Below are 25,776 nucleotides of genomic sequence, written 5' to 3'. Positions count from 1 at the left end.
TACGTCTAACGTACCTTGGGTGAAAATAACTATTCATTATGTGTTTTACGGCATTGGATGACAAGCTGTCAAGGAGTTGGCCAAGCGCGGAAAAGACGATAAAAAAGTTAACTCGGTACTATGAACAGCGTCGTATTTCACCGTTTTAACACTTTTATAAAAGTTTCTCTAGGGATTTCAATATTGGCGATGGATTTCATTCGCTTTTTTCCTTCAGCTTGTCGTTTCAGAAGTTTCATCTTCCGCGAGATATCACCACCGTAGCTAAAAATATAATATAATTTGGCTTATACTAAAAATAATTCTTTATTTTATAAGTCGTTTTTGTACCATTTGGCAGTGACATCTTTCCGTAGGGCTGCGACGTTTTCCCGAGCCACCACTTTGCCACCAATAACGGCCTGAATCGCAACTTGAAACATCTGTCTTGGTATCGTTTCAGCCAAGCGCAGACAAATCTCTTTCCCGTATTTACGAGCTTTGCTAACATGAACGACTGTGCACAGTTCTTCTACAATTTCGCCGTTCAACATTAGGTTCAACTGTCGGAAAAATACTTGTTTAAGAAGATATTATTATATTATTGCTGTAAGTAAGCCTACATTACCTTGACAATATCCGATTCTTGAAAACCATCTTCTTCGTAGTCAAAACTAGCATAACCGGATGAAAGAGATTTCAAAGCATCATAAAAATCGACGGCTATTTCATTCAAGGGAAACCTAAACTGCATCATGATTCGTGAATTGTCTATGTTTTTCGAGTCAATTTGAACACCTCGTCGATCCAAGGCCAAAGACATAATTGGTCCGAAATAGACATCTGCAGAATGATACATTTGCGTTGCTCATTTTTCGAGTTCAATGTGTTCTTTATAAAAATAATTTTGCTATTTGTCACCTACCTGGGGTTATAATAGTGCCTAGAACCATGGGCTCAAAAAACCTGGTAAAATAGATTTCCCTTAGAAATCAGGAATTTTATGCAAGCTTGTTTCAGTACTTACTGTTCAATAATTGATATATCTGGAAACTGAGCAGGATTATTTACAATGATATCTCTTGCTCCATATAACTTAATATTCTTTTCGCCAAGTAGCCTAACTGGTTTCCAAGCGAAACATTATTCAACATGTGTGACATTTTGTAAGTCTTCATACTCACTTTTGTAGGGAACCTACGATAAAGAAGTATAGCATTTAAAATTTGATTATAAAAGAAAGAAAGGTGTATTACACTGGGAACTGTGACGATAACTTCAGCTCCGTACTCTTGCTCGAGGCGTTGATTGAAGACTTCCATGTGAAGAAGACCTAAAAAACCGAGTCGCCAACCTTGTCCGAGAGCAGCACTAAAACGAGAGGAATTATTAAATAAAAGATGGTGTAGATTAATTCTCGTGTACCAGTGTACCTTGATTCTTTGGCAACAGTGACGCTAGAATCGTTTAAAGTAAGCTTATCTAAAGCACTTCGGAGCGCTGCCGTTTCAGACTGATCCATTGGGTAAACACCAGCAAAGACCATTGGCTTGGATTGTCGAAATGAAGCTACTTCTTCGACATTTGTTAAACCCTTTTTGAACAACGTGTCGCCAACTTTTGCCTCATTACTCGAACGCATATTGCAAACAACGTATCCAACCTGTCCTGCTTGCCTGTATCAAAAAAATTAACACCGCAATGCAATTATTACATTTCAATTTGATAGAAAAGATTGAGAAAAATAAGTTAGAAATTAGTTCTTACAAACAGGAGAGGCTGACTTCGTTAGGTTGAAGGATCCCAAGATCTTTAATTTCGTAGGATTTGCCCGTATGCTTTGCGCTAATGGCGTCACCGTTGCGAATAATTCCGTCAATTACAGCAATTACCGCTATAACTCCCCGGTATCGGTCGTACCAACTATCAAACAGTAAAGCTCGAAAAGGCTTATTTATATTACAATGTTTCGGAGGAGGAATACGTTCTACAATGGACTGAAGTACCGCGTCTACGTTAAGGCCTGTTTTAGCTGAAATCTGGAAAGAAAATTAAGCAATGAATTTTATATGTAATGAAATAAAAAGAGATAAATTTTATGTTACACGTAAGATATTCTTCGGTTCAAATTCAAACACATTTTTCATTTGAGTAGCTACGCTCTCGGGGTCAGCATTTTTCAGGTCAATTTTATTCATGACAGGAACTATTGCCAGATTTTGAGAAAAAGCAAGGAAAAAATTTGCAACTGTCTGAGCTTGAACTCCTTGATTTGCATCAACTAAAAGAATAACCCCCTGGCAAGCTGCCAATGACCGTGATACTTCAAAGGAGAAATCGACGTGCCCCGGTGTATCGATTAAATTCAGCAAATAGTCATTTCCTTGATAATTATATACTAATGTGGCAGTTTGAGCTTTCACTGTAATGCCTCTCTCCCTTTCTACTTGCAAACGATCAAGCATTTGGGCTTCATGACCTCCTTTGCTAATTGTTCCTGAAAATGAAGAGACAATTACAGAACTGTATTCAGTCAAATAATGATGAATATTGTAAACCTGTTAATTCTAATAGCCTATCTGCAAGAGTACTCTTCCCATGATCAATATGAGCTATGATTGAAAAATTTCTGATCCTCTCGACAGGGAATAAGGTTAGGTCAATTTCAGATTTAGATTTACTGGAATAGTGTTGAAAACTTTGTTGGAGACTCATGTGCTCTGGCAAAAGAAATATTTGTCTCTTCCTAGACAAATAAGAAATAAAGGCAAATCAGTGTGATGCTCCTTCTCAGAAAGAATAGTATTATTTCTTGAGTAAAAAAAATTACTTACCAAAACACATGTTTATAGGATTTGCATCTGCACATTTTAAAAGCATGGCGAATGGAACGTGATTTCCACATCATCAGATTTACTTATTAATCAACTTCTATGTGTAATAATTCCGGCAATGGTTTCTATTTTCTTTTGAAAATAAATAGCAGACAGCAGTTTGCCGAATTTTCCTACAAGCGAAGGCCAGCCCAATACCAATAGCATGGTCGGCCAGCAGCAAAATGTTTTGGAGAATCGACGCATCGAAGATCGAGCGCCAATTGCCATGTCAGAAAAAGTAGCTCGCACCGGGCGGCCTGTATTATTCATCGTGCTCTTCACAACACAATGTTTACGTCAACTGTCTAGGTGGCTAGGTGCTCGTCGCTCTAAATTGCTGCATTTTGGGTTTAATTTTAGGGGAATTTAATCCGTTAGCTAATAGCTACTAAAAATGACCCGAACTCGATTGGAAACAAACTTTATCCGACTTTTAGAACAGTGTAAAACGATTGCCAACAATGGAAAGCACACTGAATGGAGATTTGAGAAGGTAGACTTACTTCTTCAATGGTAATAAGTTTTTCCACCGACAATAACTGAAGCTGGATCGCTTTAATTTGTCTTGCCTCCTGTTTAATAGTATATCATTACACTTGAAGAACAGCTGACAGAATTGAAGAAATGTCCAATGCCACCAAATAAGGATGTTCTAGATGATTACACAAAATCTGTTGCTTTTTTGAAAGGTCTTACCATCACTGAAAAGCTGGTAATTACATCATCATTACATATTTTCTCATAACTTAACTTATAAAAATTTTCCAGCCTTCTGTTACAGATAAAGTTGTTGCTTCTCAGTTTTTGTCCCCTTGTTCTTCTCCATACGGAGACACAGTTTCAAAGGAAATCCGACATAAAGTTGCATCTCAGTATAGCAATCAAGTTAGGGATGAGTTGCTGACCAATAAATTACTTCCAGCAAATGAGTCTGTCTCAACAGAAAAAAATGAAGAATTTGAAAATCCTGCTTCAACATTAAGGCAAAGAAAAACTGAATTACTGAGCACCATAAAAACAAACACCACTCCTACTCATGTGCAGGATTTTGATGGAGTGATTAGTAATGAGCAGCAAACCCAAGAAGAAATCACAAATAATTTGCTTACCATGGCTAAAACCATGAAAGAGCAAACCATGTCTGCAAACTCAATTATCAGACAGGACTTAATTACACTGGAAAAGGCCAACATTCTGGCTGAAGAAAATCAGACAAACCTTCAGACTCAAACACAAAAGCTTCAAGAGAGAAGTGGATTCTGTACCCGTTGCTGGGTTTGGTTGTTTTTATTGCTTGTCTGCATGTCTTTCATAGGTAATCTATTGCTTCATTGTAATGTTGAGGTTCATTTGATGTTAATTTTTTCTATTATCTAGCCATGATTGTCTTCATGCGGTTGTTCAAGAAAAAGAAGACATCCTAAGTATAAAAGAACATCACACATACTAAAAATTAAACAAGGTTAAAACTTAAAAGTTCTTAAATAGGATTCATCAACCACTGGTGCCCTTACTTTGAGAATACAACTACAATTAATGTATTTTGGATTTTTTGTTTTTAAATCATAATATTTTGCTATTCACATCACAATTAGCACAGTTAGTTGTCCCAATTTGTCTCAGTTAATCTAAATCTAAACCTAATTGAAATGAAGTTATATCGACTTTATTGAAGGCTTCGAGTCCCATAAACAAAAAGAAGTTAAAAATAAAACGAGGCAACAAGGGAGGCTTAGTACATTTTTTTAAAATTGTACATATCGACGTAGTCTAGAAATCCCGATATATATACGCCATAAGTAGCCCCGTTGGAAAGAAAACGAAAAGTTGTTGTTTGAAAACAAGTATTATCTAACCCCGTCCAGCTTGGGCTTGTCCCAATTCTTCGTCGTCAACAGCTACTTGACCATCACTGGTAACGCTCTGTTAGAAACCAAAATTATAACCAAATTAAAAGTTTTATTATTTTAGTAAGGATATTATACTTGGGCTGCATGGATGAAGAGAGGTTGACTTCTGCCATTAACTGCATCCTCTGTGACATGGACTGATACTAAAAACACGATAAAAAAATCATGTTATCAATGAGCCCGCTCATCTAGAAATAGTCTTTTTATATATACCAATATCGGAACCAGGAATTTCAAACATCGCGTCAAGTAAAAGGGTTTCCTAAAGGGAAAGTAATATCAAATACCATGAACTTGTTCTGAGCAGATTGTGTAAAATACCATGATAGCTCTCAAGCCTCGGGCGCCAGTTTTTTTCTCCATTGCTTGTTTAGAAATAGCTCTGAGTGCTTCTGGGGAGAAAGTTAACTCAACCTAAAACATGACATCGGGTCAAATGAAATAATTGTTTGTGCGATAATGAAGTCTGCAGTACCTTATCCATTCCAAAGAGCATCTGGAACTGTGGGACTAGAGCATTTCGAGGTTCAGTAAGAATTCTGACCAATGTGTCTTGGGAGAGAGAATGAAAAGGTACGATCACAGGGAAACGACCGACAAATTCAGGAATCATGCCAAAATCAATCAAATCCCTTGCTTCGACTGCACGAAGGAAAGCATCTCTTTCGCTTTCATCGTCAGCAACTTCTGAGGATACTTCAGCCATTCCTGCTTGCGTAGCCGCACGTCTTCCGGCACTATTCCCTGAAGAACTAGCGCCGAATCCCAAATACTGTAATGTGGCAATGATTTTTAAGATTAAACCCAAGCCTCTAATGCGTAAATTTGGGAACTTATAACCTTTTCATTTTTGCGGCGAGACACAATACGATCCAGTCCTGTATAGGCACCTGAAGCAACGAACAGGATATTTGTCGTATCAACTTGAATAGTTTCTCCTCGAAGTTTGCGAGGAGCGTTTCTTTCAGGAACATTGACAATCGTTCCCTCTAGCATCTTCAGCATTCCTTGCTGCACTCCTTCTCCTCCAACGTCACGCAACTGATGAATTCCAGGTACGGCGCCGATTTTATCAACCTCATCGAGGAATACGATACCTAAAAACAAGGAAACAACATATTTGTTATTTTTTTGTCATTTTAATCAGAATTATAATTGTAAAATGGATTGAATGGGCCTACCTTGTTGGGCTTTGTCAACATTGTAGTTTGCATCTTGCAGCAGTTTGGCAATCACCTGAGAGATCATTTTCATTACAAAAGTATTTAAAAGAAAACTTAAAGGGTAGAACGCTTACACTTTCAATGTCTTCACCGACATATCCAGCTTGCGTCAAAGTAGTACAATCACAAATAGCAAAAGGAACATCTAAACATTGAGCGATGGTCTGTGCTAGAAGCGTCTTTCCTAAATAAATTTTAAAAAAGCGTTTGATTTCAATTTGCCACATATTATTTAAAAAAATACGACTGCTGCAATAACTAAAGCGTAGCTTGACTACCTGATCCGGTGGGTCCCAACATGAGAATGTTACTTTTATCGAGACGGAGTTCATGAGAACTTGTGTCCAATATATCACTGCCGGAAGATGCAGCTGAATTCTTTGGTTCATCTGATGCAGGTGGCAATGTCTGTTGTTGGGACGTGGTACCTGACGCCCCTAGCCCGTGAGACTGACCTAATCCAGTCACTTGGAGTAGATCTGTTTAGCATTTTCAAAAGGAAAGAATTTTAAATCTTTATCCAAATCATCATCAGGCTATCATGGAGCTGTAAAATAGTAAGGGAGAAAAACTATAATATATATTTACCAGCCCAGGCTTGGGGAGTTGTTCTACCCCTTCCACCCTGATTTGCTGCAGGTACTTCTTGTTCTTCATTTCCCTTCTTTGGAATACTAGGCAAATTATTGAAAATCCGTTTGTAGTGATTGTATACTGCAACTGATAGGACTTTTTTTGCCCATTCTTGACCAATCACATGGCGATTCAAATATTCATAGATCTAAAAATAATGTTATGATCACTTTACACACATCTTTTGGTGTTGTTCATGATAATTATTTACCTTTTTGGGAGGTGGTGGAGCTTTCTTAAACTGTCCAGGTTTAACTTCAGCAGCTGCTTCTTGTGACTCCTTAACTGATTTCTTTTGATCCACCTCTGACAACACCACAAAGAAATGGTGACATTTTTCACATTTTACAAATCTAGTAGAAGCTACAATAAAATGGGAATTAATAAGGCAAATTTGTCATAATTCGTAGTTTAAAAAGGCATACAAACAAAAGTTTCAACATTGGTGCAAGGGTTTCCACATTTGGGGCAGCAGAAGTGGTTGTCTTTTCCGGCTCCCTTTGAAGAGCTTCCTGTTCTTCCTTTACCTCCAGTAGGGGGATCTGTTGGAATATTAGATCCCGTTTTGCAAAGCCAAATACTTGAGTAGATAGACCTTCGTTGGATATATTTTATGGATAGGGCTCCTTTATTAAAGCCTGCAAATAAGATTTTAACAACAATTGAAACAAAGCTTTGATTTGTTATACATGAAATTTGTGTTTGTTTGTATAATGATAGAAACCTTGATAAAGTCTGTTGCTGTTGCTAGTCCAAATTAGCGGAGATATTTTGTGAATAGTAAGTAATTTATAGCGAGCTGCAGACATCCTTGAGTCAACCTGCGATTGTATCCAAACAAGTTTGCGTTCAAGGTCTTTTATATTTACGTGTTTATGTAATGAAAAAGGTGATACCAATAAATTGAAAACAAAACAACTCACTTGATTTCTGAAGAAATGTCTGATAAAATCGATTTAGGTAGTTGTCACAGTGATGGGACCCTATTATTGAAAATTTCGTAAATTTTATGAAGCTAAATGCGCGATAACACGAAAATTCACCTCCGTTGCTAACTGGTCGACTGCAACAAGCCAAAATCGAAACTTACTGCGAGTCTGCAAGGGTTTGACTATCAGCTGTTACTAGTCTGAGTCGTCAGACGTGACGTCACAATTGAAAGTAAAGAGAACAAAGTTTGAAGGACATGACATTGTATTTCCCAATTATAAATATAAAACATCAGTTTTAATCTATACTCTATCTAATAATTTTAGGTGTTCAGTTTTTAAAGTTGGGTAAAACGTTACATAAATACGTAATATATGGGGGCTCTGTTGACTAGTGTTGGTAGTGTAGTATGCTCCCACCGACCCAAGAACGTGTATGTCACGTGACAATACTTTCTAGTTTCTACCTCACATATTGTTGCGCTGACTTTTGGCTAATCGTCATTTTTGAGTTCAATGTGTTCACCAATGATGCATACTCATCTATATCAGCATTATCAGCGGTTAGCGCTTAGTGATACATGGAACCTAACAGCATGCTTAACAGCCACTGCTGTTTGCTTTATTCCGATTTAGCTTTTTTAAACTTGTGCTGAGTTGTAGAACTTTGTAATCAGAAACCGATTTCTCCAAATGGAGACAGAATAGTAGTTGGGTGCATGACGAAATATACACATTCAATTCAAGGGCATTGTAAACAAGCGGTAAAGCGGTAAGCAAAAAAAGCGGTACAGGACCAATACTCGTTTTCGTGGAAATCAATAAGCGCAAGAATCAATTTTCGCGCTGTACTCAGTTCAGAAGCAGGCCCTTTTAGGCATGTTCTTTAAGGAAAAGTTTATTATAACATACACTTATAACAAATTTTTGTTTTCTCCATTTTACCAACTACTCTTGTACACTGGAATAAAATACCTGTTGCAAAATTGATTTTTTTTCCCTTGTAATCCTGAATAAGAATAATCAATCCTGTATGATTCATATTAATGTTCAATAGTAAATTGGAAATTGGCAAATTGCTAAAGAGATATTAACTCACACATCTGTGAAATATTATGGTAAAAAGGCATTCATCATCAAAACCCATTATACAGACTCTAAATTTGAAATGATGGGTTGAAACATGAATGTTGGTAACGGAAATAGTATGGTACAAGCAGGCATAAGAGCTGATATAAGAGCATCTTATTCCATGGCAGCCTTAAGACTTGAGAAAAATCTAGTCTCTACATAGGTCCTGTAACAGTCGAACAAATTAGTGTTATTCAACAAAAGAACATAACAAGGTATTTTTAGGGTTAACCTGGATCCACAAAAACTATTATTTGACCATTCACTCAGCTTTCTCCGCTGTACAGGGCTCAATGGTTAAATGTGTTTTACATTGAATCCAATTGCCGTTATTTCAGATCAAGTGAACTTAGCTTAATTACCTCATAGCCTACCAGTGGATAATAACTAGTTACAACTATATCAGCATGTTCTAATCAACATATACATTTGAAATTGGCACTTAAACCAACTTTCCTACGAAAACGACGCATATTTGAGAAACATTACCGCAGCTACTAGCGAAAATAAGAATTCTTAACTTACGTGAGATATAATAAATTTTTAGAACCAAATATGTAATTTTTTCCTGTTTTTTCGCATACCCTACGCTTTTTAGTAAGAAGGCATCATGTTGATATCAGCTGATGACGTAATCTAATCATCTAATGTTTTCTCGTAAACAATGATGTTGCCAAATCTCAGAATAAACTGCTTCCTGTATTTTCGATTTTCATTTTTGAAATTATTAGATTTTTAATCACGAAATAAAGCAATTGCACCAGAAGATAATAACTTTAGATCTTTCGAGTGAAAAATCGTTCATTCAAAAGAAATTTTCAATGTTCGAGAAAAAGGAAACAACGAGCAATCCAAATGTCCAAATCCAGATGTGTGCTGCATAAAAATAAATTTGTGTAAGTTCAATTTAAAACTTCAATAAAATTCTGTTATTCTATTACGGCGAGTCGTCGTAGCCGGATTACAATAATCAGAACTGCAAGAATAATCCTTTGAGGTGGGGTTACTGGAGCAGTCTCTCAAAACAGTGCTGTTTCCTTTTTGCGAATTTGAACAATATTTTTTAAAAATTGGACTTGGGGAATGTGAAAGATTTCCACTTACCATTCGCGTCGTTAGTTCGCCTAGTAATACAATAGTATTTTTTGTTTGTGGGGCAAGTGCCGGAACGGACATTAGGAGTACCTAAGTCACAGTCCTTGCTGTAAATGCTCGGACTCGATGAGCAAGCGTAACACTTTAACCCTGCAGAATTGAGAAATTCAAAATAAAACAATTTTTTAATGACATTTTAAAGCGATTGACTTGCCGGTGCTGGTTTTTGCGACAGCAATCAAGAGAAAAAGGACTAGAAAGATTTTGTTATCCATAATTTGAATTGATTTCCTCACAGACAAATTTCAATGAACCACTCTGGAAACCAAGCTTCTCGACAAGCGCACTCTACACAGCCGATCGGATAACGGCTTACAAATCAAATTCTTATCATCTTCTACTTTATGATTAACAAACTGCCGCGTGATAAAAACTTTTGCAGGACTGCTTAGTCACGGCCAAGGGTTATTCAGGTATAACAAAAATTTGATGCGCGAAAAAATGTTTACATCAAACTACTCTAAAATTTTTCTTTTTCAAGCTAATCGAGGAATCCTTAGAAGAACGATGAGGAATGATGGCTTAATTATTCAGTCCTTAAACTTTATGTCACTTAGTTTAAGGAGAAATATCGCCATGACTTTGAACCAGGTGGGGCTCAAAATGTACTTTATGCCGATGCGCAATAAAGAAAGAAATAAACAGAAGATTTCAGATCCCCTCGTTTGTATTCGTGGGTGACAGTTTCGTGAACAATATGAAAACTCCTTTGATGTGCAATTTCTTTCGTAACGCCTGAAATGACGTACACAATTTTATTGGGCAACAAAAAATCCTACTGGCAAGGAAATAGACATCAAGAGAAAAAGTCTTATCTTTCTTATATTACGACATAATAGTTGCAACCTTTATTGATCTTTACACTGGGAACTAATAAGGCACGGACTGCGCAAGGAAGAAAACCAAAATTCAAATTTCAGAAATAACGGGTGATTACAAATTTCAAAAGACATTGGAAAAGGCGTCCATCAACAGAACAATGCCACCCAAAAAGTAAAGAGTAAATCCAAAAGTCCAAGTACACAAAGAAATTGCATGTTGTAATCTTGGCGCCGAGCTACTTGGGTTAAAAGTATGGGGAATACTCGTTGTGGTAGTAGGTGTAGATGCGCCGATATAACCGCTATTGCACAAATCAAAACTGCATGTAATTTGATATCCGATTGACGATGCCGTGTCCAACGACGGCAACTCAGCGCTGACACTACAATCTCGCATGATGTTGCTGGAACCTTTCAGATCAAATTGAGAATGAAAACGCGCTTGGTTAGTTTGATAACTTTCATTAAATTGCAATTAGAACAAATATTACGTAACTTACCATCAGTATGTTCTGTGTACCTTGCGACACAAAAGTTGTAGCCAAAGGGGCATTGACCAGAACGGAGTGTTGAAGTACCATTTTGACAATCTTCATTGTATATGCTAGCAGGGTTGTTAATATCGCCGCGATGAACGATGAAATCGTCATCGGAAATGAAATTTTTTGTTCGAGCGATTATCGCGCGATAGGTTTCAAAATGAGTATCGATCGATAATCGCGTTTTCATCGCCGATGACGCGATAGCGATAGTTTTTTTTAACTGCAGACTGCTTAAAAGTAGCATTAAGTTACAGCTGAAAATGGATGAGCACTACAGTGGTGTATTCGCTCATCCAAGTTTTTTTAAATACCACGTCCGAGCTGGAAAACAAGGAATATTGTTAATATAGTTTTTCTTCTTTTGAAAAAAATATGCAGAAAAATATTTTATAAATTTTTTTTTTAAATTTTGCAACGTTGTAAAAAGTATCGGCGACTATCGGCGATTATCGCACCGATACTTTTTTGAAACTTCATCGTTCGATAGTCGGCAATAAAAAAAAACACCAATATCGCTATCGCAATCGGAAATACTTATTTTTTGCGATATTAACAACCCTGTATGCTAGTGCTCGATGTGCAAAAGTAACATTTTAGCCCTGAAAATGAAATAAATAAATTTGCAATTTGAATAATAATTTTTAAAAAGTGTATAAATTTAGGATTACCGTTAGCGCGGCTTGTAAGGAGAACAATCGAGATCAGCAACACAAGGTGGATCTTGGCCATTTCTTTTGGTTTCACAAAATTATTTTTTGTGGGTATACCTTTGGGACGACACGTCTTGACTCAACAACTTTTAACGAGTTTGTGATTAGTCCAACACTTGAACAATTTCCTAATTCAACTAATTCACACCTCAGATCCAAAGAGAACTTTTTCCCGCATCCTGTTTTCACCATAGATAAGAAGACAATGTCGTAAAATTTCAAAACTCTTGTCCCACAAACTGGGATGTTTGCTCTATACTCTCTACATTAAATAGAAACTTTTCCTGTTTACTATTCAAGTTAAACCCGTTAAACCCCTACACATTTGTTCTAAACAATCAAACCAAGTTTTCACAAAGTCAATTCCATGTTTTCCTTAGTGTCCTTAGTCTTTTATTATTTCAAGAAATGTCCATAACCGACCGCTAATAAACGGCGTGACCACAATTATGGTTATATATTATACATATCCCGCATTATATGATGAAATCATATTTAAGATCAGTTAAGCAAAAATCTAAATGTTTTTTAGAAATATAATGTTGACCCCTTCGGCATACTCCATTGGGTTTTCTTGTGTACGTTAACGGTAAATATCATTCATGCATGCACATATTCTTTGTTTAATCCATTGATATGAGTGATTGGACTTCTCCGCTGTTCTCTGCCATTTCCTTAGCTTCCTCTGCGACGTTGTATTCTTCCGGTTCATCGTCATCCTGCGACTGCGGAATCGAATATTCATTATGTGTTATTTACCTTTATCTTTTTGTATACTGCGCACATACCTGAAATTGGCCGCCGACAGATTCGTAAGTGAATGCACCTTTGGCTAGGTCTACTTCGATCGGGAAGAAACGCTGCCCGTCCAGCAGCTGATGGCACTGGTCGTAAAAGGTTGTCAAATGACTCAAAAGCCTCTGGAGCTGCTGCACGACATCCTGTACGTGCTTGTTGTCAAGTAACTCGATTTTGACCTGATGGATGGGTTCATCTTGTTATTCACTTTAATAAATTACTGCTGTGTGTTATAAAACAGCGTGGCTTTCACTATTATACCTGAACGTCGGACCGTAGAGCGGCAAATCGCGCCCTGGCGTCTTGGCGGCATCGAAGAACCAATCTGCGTCATGTGGGCCAACCAATAAATTAACATTTGAATTCTATACGCGGGATTTGAGATGTATCGATTACCGGTATTCGTAATTTCCCGTTTCAATCCTGTAGGAAGGCTCTTGTAGCGTGTGGTAGCTCTGCTCTTCGTCGTCCATTTCTTTGACCTGATTCATCGCCAAGTTCATTAAATTCGGGATCAATAGTCAGACATCCCATGTTATACATACCTTCAAACAATAGGAGAGATATTCAAACTTTGCGTCAGCATAGCGACCGATGGTCATCCGCGTATCTGGGATGGCTTTGTGGAGAAAAGTCCCTAAATCCGCCAGCACCTGATTTAAACATGTATGGATTGATTCAGTTAGATATGAACGGACAAAAGTTTCGCTGCTGCAGATGCTGTGGAGGGGCAGCAAGCACATCAGACAAAAGTTTTGTATCGAAGCCGGAGGCTTTTTGCTGGAAAACTCGCTCGGCGCCGGATGTTATATTAAGTATACCGGCTTGAGTTGTTTAATCATTTGGACGCCGTAGCGTTCCATTTGCCGATGGATCTCGCCAAACTTTGTGAAAACTTCGCTGGCTCGAGGCTGCAACTCGCGAACGCCGATGGTTGAAAAGATGTTGCCAAAGTCTAAGAAGACACACGACAAGAACATTCGTTTCATGAAAATTTAAGTCTCTTCTTGGACTAAGAAAAAAGTTCACTCCACTTTCAATCTTATTTCGAGTCCATTATAAAATATATACCTTTGTAAGTTTGGGAGAGGTCGTAGTAGGAGCGTAGGAGTCGCCTGGTGTGCTATATAACGAACCCAATTTTGAAAAATAATGACATCCGTGACGTGTTTGTGGAAGGAAGAACATCAACAACAACGTGACGTGAACAAGCAAATAATGATAGAATAAGACGAAGAAGGTACACGCAATATACCTCGACTAAGCCTCGGTACATTCCCTCGCAACGCTTGAGATCTTCTAGACGCTTCAACAAGCTGTCGTTGCACAAGATAGCCCTCGAAAGTCCCAGAGCGTCGGCCGTCGAGCTGGACATGTTTTCGACGAAGCGGTGCTTGACTTTCTTCAGGATCAAATCCAACGTCTTGCCCTGGGCGGGCTCTGCGTGAAGTTTGTTGTACCGGATCGTGACTGAACTACAATTTTAAAAATACCACGAAATTGAAATTCAAATTTGTTGGTTCCTTCCAAAGTACGTATATATAGTTACGCGCGGAGGAAATCTGATTATTATGATTACCTTTGGGCGGCTTGAATCATTTTAGCCACTTCGGATTTGGTTTTGCCTTTGACCGAGACGTTGTCCACTCCAATTATTTCGTCGCCACTTTGAAGTGTACCGTCTTTCGCGGCTGCAGTGTTGTCAAATATCTAAATTTACCCAACATACGAATTTTAAAAATTCCATCCGCACCGCGCCGGAAGCGCCGGATAGATTTCGGTTAATAAACCTGGACAATGTAGAGGCAAGGGCAATAAGGTGCACCTCCTCCGATGCTGATTCCAATCAAATTTGATCCGTCCTTTTCCAGAACGATGGAACCCGTCGTAATCGTCATTCCCCTGTTATACGTGATGCAAACATTCATTTTTAATTCATTTCAACGATGCGAAATGGCAGATAAATAAGTTATCGACTTGCCAGTCGATAATTTCTCAAAGCCACGTAACATCAATCATACACAATTTCAAAAGCAGAAGCAGAAGCCAGCTCAGCCAATAGAGCCCCGAAATGTAACATACATAGTAGCCTAATAATATGCACAGAGCTACTATATAGCCAATCGATCGTGAGAGCGTGATAAAAGCGTTAGAGTACACGTCAAAGACCGCAGAAAGGGCGGCCGAAATAACGAGGTCGAAAGAGTACACGACGTTGAATTAGAGACTACATGATTATACATACATCTAAAGAGCCCAAAAGTTGGAAAATGGAATAACTATTTGATGATGGGCTTTACCAGCAGCAAAACGAGCTGCTATACAGATGGCAAATAATATCGATCCTCTCTCTATTTATAGCGCACACCATTAAACTGCTGCACGCACTGCGAGGCGTATTATATATAGTCGACGACGATTCTACATTTTGCAGATTGTACAGGCGCGCACTCGGGTCGTCGACTTACTCTCGATTCTCTGGCCAGAAAAATCCACGTAGTTCGTCCTCAATGTCTTCGACCTCAAGAAGAATCATGCTAGAGGACGATTCAAGCTCGTCGGAATTAACAACGGCCGGGACAATGTCGTCGTCGTTATTAGCTGCCGCTGCTGGGCTACCATCGCAGTCGTCACGAGAGCTCTGGATATTATGACGTTCATCTGATGGACTTGTTATTGATAGGTCGTCGTCCCAGCTAACTTTATTACTACTGGCCATATCCATCATTGCCGGCGGTCCAGGTGATTTGTTGGTCGGTCACGTTTTCCCAGGTGGTCACGCACAGTTAGTTCGTGTATATCGATTTTCGTGATTTTGGTAGAAATAAGAATAGAAATATAACGTCGTTATTATCGGAGAAACAATGTCCGTTTCTGTTCGTGTGTATGGGATTATCTACTGGGATTTTTGAGCTATATAGATTATATAATATCGAACTGGTTTTATGGTTGTCTCTATCTACGTCGATGGTTTTTACCCGGTTCCGCTGTGAAAAGTCGTTTCGGGACTTTTGGATTGGAGCGCGCAAATAGAGCGAGTGAAGGCGAGTGCGTAATATTGAAGGAAATAAGGAAATAAAAAATTTAAAAAAACACATCAATCATAAAATTCATCAAGCCGTGAAAGAAAAAAAAAAGAATGCGCCGTGAGTTTTTAAAGCAAATAAAAATAAGTAACAAAAAAAAAACAAAATCAAACGAAAATTACATGGAATCTTCTTTCATGGGCAACTGGGCGGCGTAATACGGCCACATTTTGCTCTTTTCGCTGATGTGCGCGCGCGCAGCCAAATTGACTCAACGGAAATCCAACGGCCAAAAATGAAAATACAACACAGAGCGATGAAGAATGAACTGAACTGAACTGAACAAAAGGGCAGCACACAACAACACCACCGAGTTATTATTATTTTTTTCTTTTCTCTCAACACTCTTGACTATTATTCTGCCCGCAGCCAAAATAATTACACGACCAAAAGTGTTGTCAAGTGACACTTGTAGTAACTGAAATCGATGGTAAACATTTGGGGTTTTTGGGAGAACTCGAGTCGAATCGACCAGTCGGTTAACGAGTTCTTTTCATGCGACGACGTCACACACGCAATCAAACGGGAAAAAAAACCGGAAAACGTGAACGCACCGAACAAAAATAAAAATGAATGCGGAATGGATTGAGCTATAGCTACAAAAGGGAACGAATCAACTTACATCTTGTCCTCTTCGAAAAAAAAGTCTGGCTCGTAATCGGACAACATTTTGGGTGATTGTTGTTTCAGCACAGAGACGATAGAGAGAGAGAGATGCGGTTGTTTGTCAAATGACGTTACGACACATGCAGACAGCAGCAGCAGGAGAGATGCCCGGTGCTGGTCGCCACAGTTGCCACAGCTGTTTTGTGTACACCCGTATAGAAATTGTCGTCTACTCACTTACAACGGCTGGGGCCAGCACCACCAGGCTTCTCCTTCCCGTCTCGATAAGCCCAGGAAAACGGTCCCCTTATCGATCGTGTCGACTCGCTTCAAAAATCCGGCAACGCCGGACGAGCTCTGCTGGGAGTTGCGTGAAGACTGGCGGATGCGCACCCTGCGCGTCGACTCTTCTGGTTTCCCCCCTCTCTCTCATTCTCCTTGTGTCATTCAGTCGCCCCTTCAATAATGTATTATATACGCCACCCTCTTTTTTTGTCCGCTCTCCGCATTCGGCCCAGCTGAGGAAGTTATCGATTCGTCCAGCGGGAACTCTTCGGGTAGATCGTTCAAACTCTTCTGATACATAAATGAGCAGGGCTGAGTGGTTCCTCTGAACTCTTCAACACCATCCGGCAGCACCGGAATACGGCACCCAAAATAATAATGTTGCTGGATACATCCTCATCAACAGCGCAGCCCTCCACTTTGATTGGTTATATGCTGCCGCTGCGCCGTTGTTTTAATCATTTCGATACGACCGGAATTCATTGGTCGATTCAAATAACCAAACAGGAATCAATCTCGGCTGCTGCTGAATAATCAAAAGCGGCGTCGAGCTAATTGACGAGAGTGGCAACTAATCGATGATATAGAAACGCCCGCTGACGTCAACCTTTGGCAACGGGCGAACTGATTACCCCTTTTCTAGGCCCTTTTATACACACACCGGGCCAAGTCGGCAGCCAGTAGCAGCCCATAATGGTGGAACATCTCCAGTTGTGTGTACATAGTGAAGAAGAAGAGTACAAAGAGATTCATCATCATCGATCGGATGGTGGTGGGGGGGGGGGGGGCTATTTTCATAATAGAAAAGCGAACGAACGAGACGTTTCTTGTCGTCTTTTGCCAACTTTTTTTTTTATTTATTTCCGGCTAGCGGATGAAGATGAAAAGCGCCCAGCAGTCACTTGCTCGGCGCTGTTTTGTATATATAACTACTGGGCTGCTCTATGTATACATTTGATGTAGGCAAATGAAGAAAGTTTCTAGCCGCTATATAGACTCTCGGCGAGTTGATGAATAACGCCACTCAAGAAACTCGCGGGTGTAATGGGAAAAATATGAAAAGAAAGTTGGGCCGTCGTCGTGACGAGTCTAGTAGTACACACGTCACGATTTTTTTTCCCAGCAGCAGGCTACATAAGGGGAGCAGAGTTGTTGGCTAGATAGATTTTGATGATGTTGGATGCATTCAAAGTCATGTGCCAGCGCACGCCGTGTACACATCTATTACGTGGAGTGAAATAATGTAATACACTTATAGCCGTTGTCTTATGAACGGAAAGAGTCGATTCATGTGTATGGACTGGCACGGCTGAATAATGAAGAGATGACGAACCAATAACCCGAGAGAGAGCCGATGACGGCAGACTGGTTAAACAAGTTGAATAACAATGAAGACGTCAAACGAAAGTGTGAGGGCGGCGGATATGCGCTTTACTTTGGGGCTTTGGGCACGTAGCAACATCACATTTATAGTACCTATAGTAGTCTCAGTAATGATGAGTATAACATGGGTTAGATATGTCTCGAATATTGTTTTCGTGTGGGTTGGAAAAAAAAGGGGGTTCCGCTTTTTTGGCTTGTCCAGTAGTGCGCCGGCGTTGTCTATAAAAGATCTTGTGCCATGCCTATAGAGCGTCGATTCCCTCTCAACCCAATATAGTATATAGTGTGTATGTGTGTGTCTGGCCTTTTGGGTGGGGGGGCAAAAGTAACGTAAAGGGAGTGGTAGGGTGGTAGATCATCGATCCAAAAGTCTAGCAGAGATGCAGGGCCGACCCCCGACCCCGTTGTTTTGCCGAGAATAAGCCAACGCCCAACAGGGGGGGGGAACGACGACGACGACTTGATTCCGGCGGTGGTGCCGCTCTGCGCCGTTTGATTTTCTTCGATATTTCTCAATCTTCTTCTTCTTCTTCTTCTCTTTTTTGTCATTGTCATTTTTCATGGGGCTACCGTGTCAAACGCAAAGCAGAGCGGCTGCTCGGCGAGATGCCCGCGCAGCAACAGCCGGACCTGGGCGCGTCGGTCGGTGGAGGGGGGCGGTCGATGCCAGGACGACGGCGACGGCGCTGATTGCGTTTGATGCAAGAGATACCGTACACTCATACCCCCCTTGCTGTTTTGTGTGTGTGTGTGTGTGTGGGAGAGGTATATACGCGTATCTTTGGCTGGTGGTGGACTCCGTCTATAGTCGACTCGCTACTCGCTACTGGCGTTCGGATTCAACAGCGCCACCTCAACGGGTTCGGGCGCAACTTTCTCTTCTTCTTCTTCTTATCGGAACTCTGCTCGGCTTTGTTCCTCGTCGGCAACAAACCCAAAAGTGCGTTTCGCCCCCCACCGGATTCTTATCAGGTACAGAAATCTATTTGTTTTTTCAATCAGCACGTGTGTCTGTGTAGAGTGGGTGTCATTGCCACACCTATGTGTGCGAAATGGCGCAAGTGGACCACGTTTTGTTGTCTGTGTGTGTGGCGTCGAAAAATTGGCCCATCGCTTGTTATATATTTACCACATCACACGTCCTATTGTTATATGTCTCTCGTCGCAGGTGACCCCCAAACAAAAGAGGAGAGAGACAAGTGGGCGGAGATATTGACACATACAGAGAGAGAAGGAGAGAGAAAACATATTTGTTTGTTTGTTTTTTCCTATTAGAAAAGAAAAAGAGAAAACGTAACAATTTAGAAAAAGAATGATTACTATGTAGGGATCGATTGCGAGTCCATTACGATCCGTCGAGTCTCGTCCAGCCGGGTGATACTTGACGACGGGCAATCCTCTATATATCTATTGCAGTATTGCCATTCTTTTTCCATTATTTCCATCGACATCTTTCTCACTCACTCTCTCTCACTCACTGTGTGCTCAAGTTGACGTGGCCAAAAAAAAGACAAAACAAAAATGCTGTGGAAAGCGGCGCTGATGCGGCGGATTAGCCGGACCGTCTTCAAGTGCCGGCTGAGTTTGACCAGTCCCGCCCGAACGACGACGACGACAACAACAACAACAACGCGCAACGGTTTCATTGGCAGCAGCGGTGGCAAAGGCAAACGGCCGTCATCGGCTGGCGCTGCAGCGGCGGCCGTCCGGGCGGACAACGCCTACCTGCTGGCCGTCTTTTTCGTCTTCTTCCTATTGGTGATGATCGTGGCTCAAGTGATGGTGATGCGCAGCGAATTGTCGTCCAGCAGCAGTCTGGCCGGTAAATCTTCATCTCTTCGTTCTTTCCGGCCCTTGTCGGCGCTGTCGCAGTTGTCGTCGTCGACGTCGTCGTCCTCCAGTCGCCAGACGCTGAAAGAAACGCAGAAACGTCCGGCCGGACCGTTCCGTTTCGGCCGTCAGCCGGCGCCTTTTGGCCGAGTGCTGGCAGCCGATCGCGCTGCTGAACCGACGGCCGGCGCCGGCGACACTGCTGGCGGCCCCAGCAACGCCAACGCTGACTTAATCCATGATCCTTCCGCTCATTTGACCGCAGGCGAGTGGCTCAAGCGTCTGCCGCAGGAGCAGGGCCGTGACGCTTGGGTCCAGCAACTTTGGCCTTGCTTCCAGGGACAGTCCGTCTGCCCGTGGCAACCCGTCAGCGGACGGGAAAAATGTTTCGTCTACTCCGCTTACCTGGACGACACGACGGGCGGCGGAGGCGGAAGCGGCAACACTTACACCAGCAATCCGGCCGGAGTGGTCCGGGTCATCGGAGTGGCCAAGACCAAGAAACCCGACCGTCTCTGGTGCCAACTGGGCTGGGCCGGCGGCAACAACAGCGCCCAGTGGTTATCCATTCCGGCTCAAATCAAAACCATCCGCGAGCACTGGAACCTGCGCTACAGCGCCGTTTTCATCCTGTGCCCGTTGCTGACCAAGAACTGGCCGCCCGGCCAATATCCGACCCGCAACCCGCAATTCGTTTCCATCTCGACCAGTGAGCATCCGACCATGCCGGATCACGACTTACCCGTCCGGGCGACGGCCACTCCGGCCGAATTCAACGCGACTTTCGGTCACTGGGCCGACTCGCCTACAGGCAATTTGCTGCCCGTCATCCGTTACCCGGACGACCCGCAGACCCGCAATCAGCCCAAGCATCAGCTGAGCGTGTGCGTCAAGCCGCTGCACTACAGTTTCAACCGGGTCGACCAGCTGATTGAATTCATCGAAATTCACCGTTTGCTGGGCGTTTCCCATTTCACTTTTTACAATCACACGGTCGGCGACAACTGCGACTGCGTCCTCCGTCGCTACGTCGACCAAGGTCTGGTGGAGATCCTCCCCTGGAACCAGCTGGACGTTACCTCGCAAAAGGAGATCCGCACCGAGGGTATATGACATCATAATCGCAATTAATACTTTTTAAGAATTAAATACGGCTGGAATGAAATTGGATGTTGTTGTGTTTGTCCAGGTATCTTCGCCTCGCTCAACGATTGCCTCTACCGGCACATGTTTGACAGCCAGTACTTGCTCATGATCGACCTGGACGAGTTGATTGTTCCGCGCACGAAATTCACGCTCACCGAGTTGATTGCTTCCACGTTATTGGCCAATAACACTGTTGCCACCGGCGGGATCCACAGCAGCGCCAACAGTCACAACGGCTACCGCATCGGCGCCTACTACTTCCGAAATGCCTTTTTCTACTTGTCCTGGCCGGACGACTCGGCCGTCCATCCTGACTGGGCGACGGACGGCCCTGGACGACCCCTCGATCTCATCACCTTGCGGAAGACCAGACGAAACGTCAAACTTCATCCCCACCGGTTCGTTTCCTAATATTTCAATTCATTATTGTTTGACATGAAATCTTGATTTGAATTCAACAGGATAAGATCGAAATACATTTGCCGGCCCAGGGCCGTCGTCGAGGTCGGCAACCATTTCGTCTGGGAATTCCGGGCCGGCAACGTAGCGGCCCACGTCCCCGACACTTTGGCCGTCATGCACCACTACCGGACGTGCGAGTTTGGTGGCGACACCTGTCTGGCCAATCCTTCCGTTCAGGATCGATCGGCCTGGAAGTACGGCGACGCTCTGGCCGCCTCCGTTCGCCGTCGCTTCCGCCAGTTCGGCGTCGACTGCCCGGTTTTGTTACCTACCACTGACACTGCCGCTGGGCAGCACTCTGCAACACTTGCTACAACTTCTATTGCTGCTACTAACGTCAACACAACTACTACCACTTGGTCTCATCCGTTCCTCAGTTGACGAACATTTTGAATCTCCCACCGCGCTTCAATCCCCATCAATCCATCCTCAAATGATCATCATGTCAATCCAGTCCAGCTTATTCGAATCACATAAAACTCACGTTTCGATTTTGAGTTCTTTTGAAATTCATCGGTTTTTAAATTACATACATGAAGGTAGTCCGGGGGGTTGTGAAATGTATACGGGTCCAAAAACCAAAAGGAAAAAAAGGCCAAAACGAAACTCAAATGAAGCACAAAATAAGATGAAGAACCTGGACAAGCAGATATTTATGTACGAGCACGCGTCAACACAACCCACTACTCGTGTGCTACTGACTATAAGATATATGCGACGACGACCCAATGAACACTGTTCTCAATTGAATACAAATTGCTTTCAAAACAAACCAAAAAACCGGTCTGGTTTATTGAACTCATTTTTGTTTTCTTCCAATCGATCGCTTTTGTTGGCGTTCGAAGAGGGTGCGGCAACCAATGAATATATTATTATTATTATGCAATAAATACATTATACATCCTGTGTCCAGGTCCGGTCCACTCAGTTTATCGATCGATTTTTCCCGTCCATTTCCTTTTTTTTTGTGGGTATTATTTATAATATGGCGCCAGTTTTGTAGAACGGCCGCTAGATGGCGACTAGCGCGAAAAACGAATTAAATAACCCAAAGCCTGCCAAAGTTTGCCATTAAGGGGGGAGAAGACATTGTTCTTTTAAAAGCCGATCAAATTTTGAAAAGAGAACGGCAATTTATTTTTCATTTTCCAATTTGGAAAAAAGTTGACGTCCCGCGGGAATTACCAGCGAATCGCGAAATAACGACCAGAGACAAGAGTGAAGTTAACCTTTTGTGACGTTATTATTATTATCCATGGATGAAAAAAAGAAAAAAGAAAGAAATGCGGAAATTGCTCTTCCCGACGGGCCACATTCCGATAATTGCGTCAGCATTGTTGGCATTACGGTTATTATTGCTGGCATATCAGTCGTCAGAATGAAAGTGTTTTCTATATCCCTTTTTTGCTGTCTGCTGCGGAGCGCAGGTCGAACCGATTCCCGCCAGCTATTAATAGCCTCTCTCTCTCCCGCACGCTCTTGAAACGGCTGGTGCACGCAAGTTGTTTTTGTTTTGTTTTTTTTCGCCTGGGCTCTCTGTCGCCGAGGACAGTCGCCAGTGTCTAACGACGGCAGCTGGTGTCGATCCCGTCGTCCGCCAAAGAAAAAACACAACGGCAAAATATTCGCTGCTCCTCGACGGAATGAAAAAAAGTAGTCTGAGATAAAAGAAAATGCTATATCGGACAGACTCTCCTATATACTGTACATAGCGCCAAGTTTAAATACACTTTCATTCCGTTCTCTCCGGCGGAGGAGAAAAAGACGATATAGGAAAAAGGAGACGGAACAGATTTGGGAAACGCCCTAGAGTGGGCCGCCGTGTGTGTATCTAGGCGCTTATAGACTCGATGTCGACTAAATCTCGATGGAGGATTATAAGGATGGAGATGTCGAGAGCGTCGAGAGCGTCGCCGCCGTCCATCTGGTCGCTGAGCAGATTCTTTTTTTCCCATCATCTTCTTTTTTTCGATTCGAAAATTTCTCTCTCATCCGCGGACGCGACACGGGACATTTTCGATGCATGACTGATTTATTTGTTACATCTTTTTTTGTCGAGCTGGAAAAAAAGAGAATTTAAACTTTATATAGATCCGCTTTTATCATCTCCTTCTTTTGCATGTAGATACTGTACTTGAATAATCTTGTCCGTGATAAAATAGACACAGTCCCTCTATACTATAAATCTCCAACGTCAAAAAAGAAATATTATTATTATTTTGGTTCGGTCTACTATATACTGAAATAGCGTGAAATATTCATTTCCCGTACTCTGACTTTTTCTGTGGGTAAAGGAAGGATCATATAAGTGCGCGCAGATCCGAACGATATTATACCCTATGGCTTGTTTGTATCTCATATACGTATTCTAATAATACAGTTGGCCCGTTTGAATGTGTACATACTGTAGTGTGGTGGTACTATACACTAGTCACTCGCTTTGCTATTCAACCAACATCATGATGGTGTTGCCCCGAAATTTGTCTTTTCCTCGGCATTATATGCAAATGCCTGAAAGCGCCAACAACAACGGCGACGCTCGTGTGTGTGTGTCAAGCGCAATGCGTCAACTCGACGGGGGTTCCGGTTGTTTTACTTTACCTTTTGACTAGATTGTCGCCAACCTTTGGACGAAAGAAACTGTGCAATATTCATCTGGGGTTGACACTATGGGCTGACTGAAGTTGGCTGCTCTGCCACGATATTCTCTCAAATGTCAAATGGCTTTTGCAAAAGCCGAGAGCTGATGCTGGCCGGATAAATAAAACGGCACTCGGAAGCGTTGGTATAATTCATCGAGTTGGCGCTATATACTTTTGGCTCTCTATAATGCGCAATCCTGGCCTTGTTTTAGTCTCTCTCTTTATATTTACCATATGCACACTGGCGCGCCGTGTACAGTTCTAAGCGAATGGCAGAGAGCGTCTTGATTCACTTCCACGGCGTTCGACAAAAATATTACGCGACGCCCCTTCTGGTTCCACTGACTGTGCTGCCATCCCACTCCTGATGAGCCATTCCACTTTGGTTGCACTGAATATTTCAAAAGATCCTCCACTCTCTCTCTCTCTCTCTCTGGGCAGCACTCTATTCCATTCAAGTTTCTTTTTTGAAATGGAAAACCGAGCGAGACTACTATAATGTAACAGGATCCTGTTTTATAATGTATGACGATCCAGCCAATCGATTGTTTTTCCTCTTTCTATCTCCCTTCGATTTTTGTGGAAAAGAAAAGAAATAAAATCAAAATTTGTCTCTGTCAAAGTGAGGGCCGACTGTCCGGAGTCCTGCTGGCACCAGCTCCATTCCTGCCCACCTTCTCGCGACGTCTCATCATATTTCTCGAGACCGCAGTCTCAGTGACACAATCGAAACGAATGTAGAGACCCCGCCTTCTTCGAATAATGCTGCAAACAACAACAACCAAAAAACGAATAGCCCAAAAACACAAAAAGGGGCTAAAATGATGGAGACGGTGGAAGAGAGAGAGAGCAGAGAGAAGACGGATGATGGCTTAGTTGATGACCTGTCACCCGGCAACCATCCGCCGCTTTTATATACTCGTGTACTATATAGCTTAGATATGAGGAACGAATAACAGGCCAATCAAATTTTCTAAAGAAGAAGAAGAAGAAGAGAGAGAGGCTCGAGTGCGCGGTGGTTGAACAGCAGACAAAAACGATCGAGCCGATGTTGTACATGTCTATTAGTTCTGAGTTATCACAGCCACCGAGAAAAAATAGATCCGACTGTCGTCTTATTGTGGGAGGCGAATTAGATCGCGATCCTAATTCATCATAACCCATGTAGTACGCCAGCAGACAAAAACGGGCGGAGAGATGTGTGCAAAAACAATCTGAGAAAATTTATATCGACCAACTTTCTGCTAGTCTCCTGGCGTATGTCCAGAACAAAAGTCATAAATCTGTTCATATTGTGTATAAATATACTTATAACAAATCGCTCGAATGTTGGCTTACAAAACTAATTTTATAGTCCGCACATATTGGCCAGCACCTTATTGCAGAGTGGAGGGAAGAAAAACAAGCAAAATATGAAGCGATTTGAATATAGATGAGCTGGGAAGTACGCACCGTTCATCACGTCAACCACAGCGGCGAGCGCGGGCAAAATAAAACAAGTCGACCGTCGTCTCTAGTCTACGTCACCAGGGCCTATTGGGCGAGTCTATATAGGTGGCGGCGGTGTCAGGACTCTTAGCAGCAGCAGATGTAGCCAACAACAGTGTGCCAACAGCCTAGAGCAGCAGC

The 25,776-nt window shown here is 41.9% G+C and overlaps 7 protein-coding genes across 16 annotated transcripts; 2 read left to right on the top strand and 5 right to left on the bottom strand.

The window, feature by feature from the left end:
* Positions 1-111: 111 nt before the first annotated feature.
* On the bottom strand, positions 112-2,979 carry LOC124188842 (translation factor Guf1, mitochondrial-like). Its single transcript, XM_046581746.1, has 12 exons — positions 2,814-2,979; positions 2,538-2,725; positions 2,085-2,476; positions 1,747-2,018; positions 1,413-1,655; positions 1,236-1,350; positions 1,164-1,176; positions 1,007-1,103; positions 905-945; positions 608-822; positions 331-542; positions 112-264 (listed from the first exon to the last, which is right to left on the bottom strand). Exons 1-12 carry the CDS (start codon positions 2,885-2,887, stop codon positions 138-140), a joined length of 1,989 nt encoding a protein of 662 aa, XP_046437702.1. The 5' UTR covers positions 2,888-2,979; the 3' UTR covers positions 112-137.
* Positions 2,980-3,140: 161 nt separating this feature from the next.
* On the top strand, positions 3,141-4,282 carry LOC124188837 (vesicle transport protein USE1-like). Of its 4 annotated transcripts, none has more exons than XM_046581733.1 (4): positions 3,141-3,348; positions 3,439-3,567; positions 3,624-4,170; positions 4,233-4,282. In XM_046581733.1, exons 1-4 carry the CDS (start codon positions 3,250-3,252, stop codon positions 4,277-4,279), a joined length of 822 nt encoding a protein of 273 aa, XP_046437689.1. In that variant the 5' UTR covers positions 3,141-3,249; the 3' UTR covers positions 4,280-4,282. The 4 variants fall into 4 exon arrangements, with proteins under 4 accessions (XP_046437689.1, XP_046437691.1, XP_046437690.1 ...); XM_046581735.1 differs by having other exon boundaries at positions 3,141-3,368; XM_046581734.1 differs by having other exon boundaries at positions 3,148-3,368; positions 3,624-4,282.
* Positions 4,283-4,505: 223 nt separating this feature from the next.
* Positions 4,506-7,764, bottom strand: LOC124188836 (ATP-dependent Clp protease ATP-binding subunit clpX-like, mitochondrial). The gene is made up of 15 exons (XM_046581731.1): positions 7,665-7,764; positions 7,545-7,604; positions 7,346-7,442; positions 7,047-7,259; positions 6,833-6,984; positions 6,577-6,769; positions 6,267-6,467; positions 6,063-6,172; positions 5,947-6,001; positions 5,606-5,862; positions 5,241-5,537; positions 5,087-5,179; positions 4,979-5,027; positions 4,841-4,908; positions 4,506-4,778 (listed from the first exon to the last, which is right to left on the bottom strand). The coding sequence occupies exons 3-15, from the start codon at positions 7,428-7,430 to the stop codon at positions 4,707-4,709; spliced, it is 1,845 nt and encodes a 614-aa protein (XP_046437687.1). The 5' UTR covers positions 7,431-7,442; positions 7,545-7,604; positions 7,665-7,764; the 3' UTR covers positions 4,506-4,706.
* Positions 7,765-9,361: 1,597 nt separating this feature from the next.
* On the bottom strand, positions 9,362-10,143 carry LOC124188839. The gene is made up of 4 exons (XM_046581739.1): positions 9,991-10,143; positions 9,786-9,926; positions 9,623-9,718; positions 9,362-9,557 (listed from the first exon to the last, which is right to left on the bottom strand). The coding sequence occupies exons 1-4, from the start codon at positions 10,049-10,051 to the stop codon at positions 9,487-9,489; spliced, it is 369 nt and encodes a 122-aa protein (XP_046437695.1). The 5' UTR covers positions 10,052-10,143; the 3' UTR covers positions 9,362-9,486.
* A 342-nt stretch (positions 10,144-10,485) lies between these two features.
* LOC124188838 lies at positions 10,486-12,180 on the bottom strand. Of its 2 annotated transcripts, XM_046581737.1 has the most exons (4): positions 11,868-12,153; positions 11,769-11,798; positions 11,158-11,265; positions 10,486-11,068 (listed from the first exon to the last, which is right to left on the bottom strand). In XM_046581737.1, the coding sequence occupies exons 1-4, from the start codon at positions 11,926-11,928 to the stop codon at positions 10,779-10,781; spliced, it is 489 nt and encodes a 162-aa protein (XP_046437693.1). In that variant the 5' UTR covers positions 11,929-12,153; the 3' UTR covers positions 10,486-10,778. The 2 variants fall into 2 exon arrangements, with proteins under 2 accessions (XP_046437693.1, XP_046437692.1); XM_046581736.1 differs by having other exon boundaries at positions 11,158-11,798; positions 11,868-12,180.
* Positions 12,181-12,291: 111 nt separating this feature from the next.
* On the bottom strand, positions 12,292-16,800 carry LOC124188835 (PRKCA-binding protein-like). 5 transcript variants are annotated; one of them, XM_046581725.1, is made up of 14 exons: positions 16,416-16,709; positions 15,916-15,975; positions 15,686-15,715; positions 15,176-15,415; positions 14,498-14,609; positions 14,287-14,417; positions 13,963-14,182; positions 13,779-13,830; positions 13,529-13,662; positions 13,253-13,360; positions 13,104-13,189; positions 12,969-13,032; positions 12,698-12,886; positions 12,292-12,634 (listed from the first exon to the last, which is right to left on the bottom strand). In XM_046581725.1, exons 1-14 carry the CDS (start codon positions 16,460-16,462, stop codon positions 12,533-12,535), a joined length of 1,575 nt encoding a protein of 524 aa, XP_046437681.1. In that variant the 5' UTR covers positions 16,463-16,709; the 3' UTR covers positions 12,292-12,532. The 5 variants fall into 5 exon arrangements, with proteins under 5 accessions (XP_046437681.1, XP_046437682.1, XP_046437683.1 ...); XM_046581726.1 differs by lacking the exon at positions 15,916-15,975 and having other exon boundaries at positions 16,416-16,707; XM_046581727.1 differs by lacking the exons at positions 15,176-15,415; positions 15,686-15,715 and having other exon boundaries at positions 16,416-16,699.
* Positions 16,801-18,262: 1,462 nt separating this feature from the next.
* On the top strand, positions 18,263-22,283 carry LOC124188834. 2 transcript variants are annotated; one of them, XM_046581724.1, is made up of 5 exons: positions 18,269-19,039; positions 19,236-19,889; positions 20,163-21,002; positions 21,087-21,441; positions 21,505-22,283. In XM_046581724.1, the coding sequence occupies exons 2-5, from the start codon at positions 19,589-19,591 to the stop codon at positions 21,884-21,886; spliced, it is 1,878 nt and encodes a 625-aa protein (XP_046437680.1). In that variant the 5' UTR covers positions 18,269-19,039; positions 19,236-19,588; the 3' UTR covers positions 21,887-22,283. The 2 variants fall into 2 exon arrangements, with proteins under 2 accessions (XP_046437679.1, XP_046437680.1); XM_046581723.1 differs by having other exon boundaries at positions 18,263-19,039; positions 19,236-21,002.
* Positions 22,284-25,776: the final 3,493 nt, after the last annotated feature.

The sequence above is a fragment of the Daphnia pulex genome, chromosome 2, assembly GCF_021134715.1.
Source record: "Daphnia pulex isolate KAP4 chromosome 2, ASM2113471v1".
NCBI lineage: Eukaryota > Metazoa > Arthropoda > Branchiopoda > Diplostraca > Daphniidae > Daphnia > Daphnia pulex.
The sequence above is the reverse complement of the archived record's forward strand: the minus strand, read 5'-3'. Positions and strand labels throughout refer to the sequence as shown.

What these genes read in the sequence shown, in the direction of transcription:
- LOC124188842 (XM_046581746.1), bottom strand. Translation starts at nt 2,887, where the DNA reads ATGATGTGGAAATCACGTTCCATTCGCCATGCTTTTAAAATGTGCAGA. An exon ending in ACTGTTGCCAAAGAATCAAG is followed by an intron (nt 1,351 to 1,412) that starts GTACACTGGTAC and finishes CTCTCGTTTTAG; the next exon opens with TGCTGCTCTCGGACAAGGTT. An exon ending in AAAGATGTCACTGCCAAATG is followed by an intron (nt 265 to 330) that starts GTACAAAAACGA and finishes TTATATTTTTAG; the next exon opens with CTACGGTGGTGATATCTCGC.
- LOC124188836 (XM_046581731.1), bottom strand. Translation starts at nt 7,430, where the DNA reads ATGTCTGCAGCTCGCTATAAATTACTTACTATTCACAAAATATCTCCG. An exon ending in CAGCAACAGACTTTATCAAG is followed by an intron (nt 7,260 to 7,345) that starts GTTTCTATCATT and finishes TCTTATTTGCAG; the next exon opens with GCTTTAATAAAGGAGCCCTA. An exon ending in AATTCCTGGTTCCGATATTG is followed by an intron (nt 4,909 to 4,978) that starts GTATATATAAAA and finishes TCGTGTTTTTAG; the next exon opens with TATCAGTCCATGTCACAGAG.
- LOC124188838 (XM_046581736.1), bottom strand. Translation starts at nt 11,443, where the DNA reads ATGCTACTTTTAAGCAGTCTGCAGTTAAAAAAAACTATCGCTATCGCG. An exon ending in GTACACAGAACATACTGATG is followed by an intron (nt 11,069 to 11,157) that starts GTAAGTTACGTA and finishes TTGATCTGAAAG; the next exon opens with GTTCCAGCAACATCATGCGA.
- LOC124188839 (XM_046581739.1), bottom strand. Translation starts at nt 10,051, where the DNA reads ATGGATAACAAAATCTTTCTAGTCCTTTTTCTCTTGATTGCTGTCGCA. An exon ending in TGTCGCAAAAACCAGCACCG is followed by an intron (nt 9,927 to 9,990) that starts GCAAGTCAATCG and finishes TCAATTCTGCAG; the next exon opens with GGTTAAAGTGTTACGCTTGC. An exon ending in GCGAACTAACGACGCGAATG is followed by an intron (nt 9,719 to 9,785) that starts GTAAGTGGAAAT and finishes ATTCGCAAAAAG; the next exon opens with GAAACAGCACTGTTTTGAGA.
- LOC124188837 (XM_046581732.1), top strand. Translation starts at nt 3,250, where the DNA reads ATGACCCGAACTCGATTGGAAACAAACTTTATCCGACTTTTAGAACAG. An exon ending in CTGAATGGAGATTTGAGAAG is followed by an intron (nt 3,349 to 3,438) that starts GTAGACTTACTT and finishes CCTGTTTAATAG; the next exon opens with TATATCATTACACTTGAAGA. An exon ending in TTACCATCACTGAAAAGCTG is followed by an intron (nt 3,568 to 3,623) that starts GTAATTACATCA and finishes AAAATTTTCCAG; the next exon opens with CCTTCTGTTACAGATAAAGT.
- LOC124188834 (XM_046581723.1), top strand. Translation starts at nt 19,589, where the DNA reads ATGCTGTGGAAAGCGGCGCTGATGCGGCGGATTAGCCGGACCGTCTTC. An exon ending in AAAGGAGATCCGCACCGAGG is followed by an intron (nt 21,003 to 21,086) that starts GTATATGACATC and finishes GTGTTTGTCCAG; the next exon opens with GTATCTTCGCCTCGCTCAAC. An exon ending in GTCAAACTTCATCCCCACCG is followed by an intron (nt 21,442 to 21,504) that starts GTTCGTTTCCTA and finishes TGAATTCAACAG; the next exon opens with GATAAGATCGAAATACATTT.
- LOC124188835 (XM_046581725.1), bottom strand. Translation starts at nt 16,462, where the DNA reads ATGTTGTCCGATTACGAGCCAGACTTTTTTTTCGAAGAGGACAAGAT. An exon ending in ATGATTCAAGCCGCCCAAAG is followed by an intron (nt 14,183 to 14,286) that starts GTAATCATAATA and finishes TTAAAATTGTAG; the next exon opens with TTCAGTCACGATCCGGTACA. An exon ending in TGATTAAACAACTCAAGCCG is followed by an intron (nt 13,361 to 13,528) that starts GTATACTTAATA and finishes TGTTTAAATCAG; the next exon opens with GTGCTGGCGGATTTAGGGAC.